This window comes from Mytilus galloprovincialis, chromosome 2 (genome assembly GCF_965363235.1).
Source record: "Mytilus galloprovincialis chromosome 2, xbMytGall1.hap1.1, whole genome shotgun sequence".
Taxonomy (NCBI): domain Eukaryota; kingdom Metazoa; phylum Mollusca; class Bivalvia; order Mytilida; family Mytilidae; genus Mytilus; species Mytilus galloprovincialis.
The window spans coordinates 8,462,912-8,469,352 of NC_134839.1; the positions used below are offsets into that span (position 1 = coordinate 8,462,912).

The 6,441-nt window shown below is 33.4% G+C and overlaps 1 protein-coding gene across 1 annotated transcript; it reads right to left on the reverse strand.

Annotated features, from left to right (window-relative positions):
- Window positions 1–948: 948 nt before the first annotated feature.
- LOC143062810 (uncharacterized) lies at window positions 949–5,623 on the reverse strand. Its single transcript, XM_076234609.1, has 2 exons — window positions 5,528–5,623; window positions 949–2,138 (listed from the first exon to the last, which is right to left on the reverse strand). The coding sequence occupies exon 2, from the start codon at window positions 2,128–2,130 to the stop codon at window positions 1,120–1,122; it is 1,011 nt and encodes a 336-aa protein (XP_076090724.1). The 5' UTR covers window positions 2,131–2,138; window positions 5,528–5,623; the 3' UTR covers window positions 949–1,119.
- Window positions 5,624–6,441: the final 818 nt, after the last annotated feature.

The following is a 6,441-nucleotide window of genomic DNA, read 5'->3' on the forward strand; positions in this document are numbered from 1 at the left end:
TATTGTTTCAGAAAAAGGGAGGTTTGGATCCATTAAAACGTTTAATCCCGCTGCAAATGTTTGCACCTGTCCTAAGTCTGGAATCTGATGTACAGTAGTTGTCGGTTGTTTCTGTAATTTATATGTGTTTCTCGTTTCTCGTTTTTTAATATTATATAGATTAGACCGTTGGTTTTCCCGTTTGAATGGTTTTGCGCTAGTAATTTTGGGGCCCTTTATAGCTTGTTGTTCGGTGTGAGCCAAGGCTACGTGTTGAAGGCCGTACATTGACCTAAAATGGTTTATTTTTTTTAATTGTTATTTAGATGGAGAGTTGTCTCATTGGCACTTACACCACATCCATCAAGGTTGTTCATTCACATGATGAAAAGCAAGTACTTCAATATAACTTAAATGGGTTATTAATTCTGAGCAAATTATCCTTTATAGTGATATTGCACTACAAAAATGTTTGATTAAAGATATCACGCTGAAACCATATACATAAATATGTGGTATAAAAGATGCATTAATTTAACTCATAATGAAAACAATCTCAAGTCTGGATGAAGGTGGGGGGGGGGGAGTGTGCACTAAAGTCACCCGTCCGAAAGCAAGGTTATAGCTGAAAGGTGCTCATTTTGTCTTTCAATCCTTTCATTACCCAACATTCGCGCTTTTACATCCCGGTCGATCCACTTCGCAGAACAGCTTGATTTGCCCTATTGTTCGGTATCTTCTAATTGTTCTGGTAAATCTTAGGAGCTGTACATGTTAATATGTTTTTTTAAATGGCTACACAATTTCTCATTGATGTTTGGTCGTGAGCTTGATACTTTTAAAGTTCCATCACGCAAATATTTAAAACAAAACAAAACAAAACAAAACAAACAAAAAATAGTGACACTGAAAATTGCATCATCGTGATTTGGAAAAAAAGTTATCAAAATTGGCTCTAAAAACAATAAACAGAGTGACATATATTTTAATCATACAAAGTTAGTAACAGCAGTCACAAAACGACTATAAAAATAGATAAACTATATATAAATATTATATGTAAAAGCAAAAATCCCAAAATAAGATATTTTAAAAAATCAATAAGCTATATTGGTATGTGTAACTTTTCAAATTTCTTTTTCATGACACGTTATGGATTGTCTGATATGAACGAGATGATTTGTATTGTCTAACTGAATTTGTCATACTAGAATTGCTCACTTTGAATTTCGATGCTAATTTTACCAGCTTATGTAGCTGAGATTTATTGTTCTGCATCTTACAGAAATTGTCAAAGGCACTGACTAATTTCTCTTTGTCATTTTCATTTTCGTTTCCTGTTTTGTTTACTTGGTGATTGTGTTGAACTTGTGAGTTGAAGTATTCTTGCTCTTTAATGAATTCTTTGACCTTTTCTTGTAAAGTAGCTTTTTTCTCTGACGGTTCGTTATCGTTTTCAAACCTTACAGATTTTTGTCTTGTCAACTTTGGGCGACGTGAGTCAGAACTAGCGGAATGTGAGTTAGATTTGCCGGACTCTGTTCTTCTCATAGATATATATTCTGTATTAGATCTTCTCAAAGAGGGCTTTTCAGGTCGAGTTTTGTCTACTTCTATTATAACTGGTGGCAATTCGTTATTTCTTTCAGGGACTTCCGTAATATAAGTAAAATCCCCTCTTTTAGAGTCTGGGATTTTCTTCTTGAACTGACTACTCAACTGTGGGAACTTGGTATCATTTGTATCTGATTTTTTTCTGTATGACCCTGATCTGTTGGGTAAAGGTTCGGAGTGTGCCCTCTTTTGGTTTTCTAATACTTCATCCCTTATTTTATTTAGTGCATCTGAAAATGATCGACGATTCAGGATTTCTTTTCGCAGATCGACAGGAAAATTATCCAGAAAACGTTTAGCTTTCAATATATAGTAGTCGGTAGCTTTCTGACCAAGATGATGCTTTTCCAGTTGTAAGTGTTTCAAGAATGTGTTCTGTTTTAGTTCGTATCTGGTAACCTCATCTTCACATTTGGAACCTAGTGATATGTGTTGTTTCGATAGTAAATTGGTTTTTCTTGGTGCCAATATCAATTCGATATTGATGCTATGGTCTTGCCATGACAGGTCTCGTGTTTTAAGACAACATAACGACATTATCAGATCTACAAAAATAAAATAAAAATACAATGGTGCGAATTTTAATGTCCGTGTCTGCCCTTAAAAAAACAAACAAAAAAGAAAGAAGAAAAACTAGGTACAATCAAAACCTGTGATTCGAAGAAAGACAGATGAAATCATTGTCAAACGAAGAAGAAGAACTGACAAACAATCAACACAAAAACTACAGAGAAAACAATTGCTCGTTGGTTTAGAGATCATTCACGTACGTTCATGTGTCAGTGTCAGTGTAACGAATACCGGCGGAATAGTATTCGGAAAATTCGGGCACATGACGTTTTCGCTTTTTTACCTGTAGAACATTTGTGCTCGAAACACTTTGGACATTTGCGCTTTAAATTTTGATACACCTGTAGTAAATTGAAGGGACAATTGCGCTGTATACATCGGATGATCGTGAGAAAATTCCGGTGTATTGTTGCCACAGACATTTCTACCCGCGTCTCGTTGACCTATTCATAATGTTTACTTTAAGGTATATATAACTTTATCAATGTGCTATGAAATTACTTTTAAACAAGAATGTGCTATGGAATGACTATTGACCTTTTAACCATAAAGAAAATATTGTAATAGCGCAAATGTCAATATTTAAAAAGCATAAATGTCCTATGAAAAAGCACAAACGTCCCGAACCGAAAGTTCGATGTGTAATATGTGGTAAATAGTCAGATAAGCATTGCTTATTATTATACAATGAATAAGTATCTGCTGTAATATATAAACCAAGTATGGGTAATATTTATCATAAGCCGTTAAACTAACGATATAAATGACTAGTGAATTACAAAACAGGGCGAATTTACAGATGTAATAAACTGACGGGTGGCCTTAACATACGGAGCGGGATATTATTAAATTTCTGATGCAAGATTGAAGAACACAGAATTATGGGTTTGAATAAGAATACAAACATGTCTAGATCTTTTCGATTTTTTTTATGTCAAGCCGTCTGTTCGGTAATCTTCTTGTTCTTTCAGTAGAAACTATATACCTTTAGCAGATATGTATCAAAGAAATAAAGCTAGCGTTGGTTGAAACATGTCAACCAATCCATACTTTCTGCTTTTTTACAAAAAATAAACTTTCTATATTTCATACATAAATCACTGTAACAAAAACAGATTTTTTTATATATAGCGATTTACACCGTACGCCAATAACATGTAACAATCCAACGTTTGCAAACCTATCCCTTATATTCTCAACATTGGAACTACAAATGGAATGATTGCCCAATGAAACATATGCATGTACTGTGTGCGCTTATAGGTCACATTACGATATTTACCGTTTGGTCATATATAAGAGGCTCAAACATTGCAACTGGCGTAAAAATAAAACAAACGAGAAAACCAACGACTTGATTGTTGACCAACAATTACACTAAACATGTACCATAAGGAAATAATTCGTAAATATAACTCGACATGCAGACATCTTATACGTATTTCACATCCAATCTTTTATGGTAATATTCTTTTCAAAGCACAAAAATGTCAGTATTCACCTCAAAAGATTACAAAACCTTTAAACAGACTTATTAAGAAGGGATATAGTTACGATATTGTTGTCAGGTCATTAAAGATTACATATTTTGGCTTTAATATTGATTCACTTATAGGGTCTTTGCATCGGAACTAAACACATTTATTTAAAAAAAAAACAGTTGTTGGCATGACACGGGTTATGTTCTTCTCGTATATTTTATGATATTATGATACTAAACCCCTAACAGGAGGGATTGTGCCTGATATTCATATGATGAAGACCTAATATTTAAATCAGTTTAATTGAGGTCTGGAGCTGGCATGTCAGTTAACTGCTAGTAGTCTGTTGTTATTTATGTATTATTGTCTTTTTATTTATTTTCTTTTGTTACATCTTCTGACATCGAACTAGGACTTCTCTTGAACTGAATTTTAATGTGCGCATTGTTATACTTTTACTTTTCTACATTGGCTAGAGGTATAGGGGGAGGGTTGAGATCTCATAAACATGTTTAACCCCGCAGCAATTTTGCGCCTGTCCCAAGTCAGAAGCCTCTGGTCTTTATTAGTCTTGTATGATTTTTAATTTTAGTTTCTTGTGTATATTTCGGAGTTTAGTACGACGTCCATTATCACTGAACTAGTATACACATTTTTAAGGGGCCAGCTGAAGGCCGTCTCCGGGTGCGGGAGTTTCTCGCTACATTGAAGACCCATTGGTGGCCTTCGGCTGTTGTCTGCTATATGGTCGGGTTGTTGTCGCTTTGACACATTCCCTATTTCCTTTCTCAATTTTACCAGTTAAGTCCCTTTCCATCAACGATAGACAATTATTATTACTTCTTAAACTTTCATTAGTTTGTCATCTTCTGTATAAGCTTCAGTGTTCCTTCTTGGTTTTGGATAATTATTTTTGATTTTCACTGTGGCGGAGTGTAGGTAAATTGGATAACGACATACAAAAATCAAAAAGGAATATAATTAGTTTTTTAGAATTTCTGCATATATAAGAAGTTTCCTTCAAAATATTTTTAAACTTCTGACCTAATAAGGTAAAATACATCACGTTCGCACCAAACTAATGCTTTTAAAAATTGCTCTGAGGTATCATATAGATATTACCCTATCAGACTACAAAACATCGGCGTTTTGCATTTGCGCCAATTTTTCCTTCATTTGCGCCGAATTTTTTTCATATGCGCCGATTTTGTTTACAAGTTAATTACAGGTGAATGTTAATTTTCATTTGTCATTATTGACCCTTCCGTTACACAGTTGTACAAATGATATGAATTGTCAATCATAACATGTGTATGACTGTTGTCCTTTGATCATCACAAGGGGGTGGAAGTAGGATGCGAGCAGGATAAGTCAATTTAAACACACTATGTTCTCATACTTTAAAATCAAGAAGTAAAACCTAAGATAAAAGCACTCTGTTTATACTCTGTTTATACTAAAATGACGGATTAGAAATCTTTTTACAACATTTAAATCCATAAAAACGTAACATTAAAATCATATATCTTGCCAAGGATTTGTAGGCAACACATCTTATTTATTACTTTCTTGTGATTTCGTCTCTTCCGTATTTGTCGTAATTGTCAATAAAGGAGTCCATCTTTTCTTTCTCTGGCTAACGTACGGATGCGGGCATTTTATAGAGTTCGCATTTTAACATACTTAACCTGTGTTAAACTGTAAATGCAATTAGGAGCAAATATAAAATCGGCGCAAATGAAAAAACGAAATTGGCGCAAATGAAAGAATGACAATTTTAACAATCGGTGTAAATGTCATACGCCCCAAAAAATGTCTCATTTTCTATCTTATTTGTAATGGAAATATTTAGAAACATTTTTTTTTCAAATTTAAAACTTTACCTTAGTATACACGAATCAAACGCTCTCCATTCTTAACTTTTCCTCTTATTTTAACTTTTAATCGCTATGCCTCTCTAGTATATATTATAAACCTACTTGACACAGATCTATCGATATTAAATACTAATTAAATTGAATCATAAGAAAAGATTAAATAATAAGAAAAGATTACCAAACAATTATTTGTTTAGAAAATCTAAGCTCAGAACAAAAGTAGGTGTGAATGTTATTAAATCTGGAAAGAAATAATCTTCTTTTAAAAATCTGCTCCTATTGGGGTTCCTTAAAGTGGAAACAGTTGAGAATGTACAATTGGAAAGGCACGTCAACCCATGGAGGACCCCATGGTCTACTTAGGGTTTGATAGATTTGCACTTTCATTTGACCATTTATAAATTCATTTTGTTAGTGAAAAATATACTACATGTATCATTGTTGCTTTTTATAAACTTATTTATTTAGTTTTCAAGATCTCGACTGCGACATCACATGTTTTTCGTAAAATTAACGAGTACCAGCTGTGAGGCTGCTTACTATTCCAAAAAAAACAAACTGAAATTAATTAGTAGAACTAAATGAACAATCGTGTCAGACATTGAAAACAACAACAAAACTGAAAAATGTCCAAAGTAAGATTAAAATAAAACTTTTTCCTCCCCTGTTGATAAACAAACAAACAAACAAACAAACAAACAAAAAAGACATGAGAGATATAAGGTGACTAACTGATGCAAAAGACTAGTTTGTTCTTTTATCCCATCATCCATCCTTCATGATCGACAGAGAACATATTCATTGAGACTTTAAATGTGAGGAAAATAGGTAGCTGAGGTACCGAACTATTCCAAGTAAGATCTTTGAAGTTTTGCAACATTTGACAATGTTTTTGGATGTTTTTTTTTTTTTTATCTGAC

Coding starts and splice junctions, on each gene's coding strand:
- LOC143062810 (XM_076234609.1), bottom strand. CDS start 2,130: ATGTCGTTATGTTGTCTTAAAACACGAGACCTGTCATGGCAAGACCAT.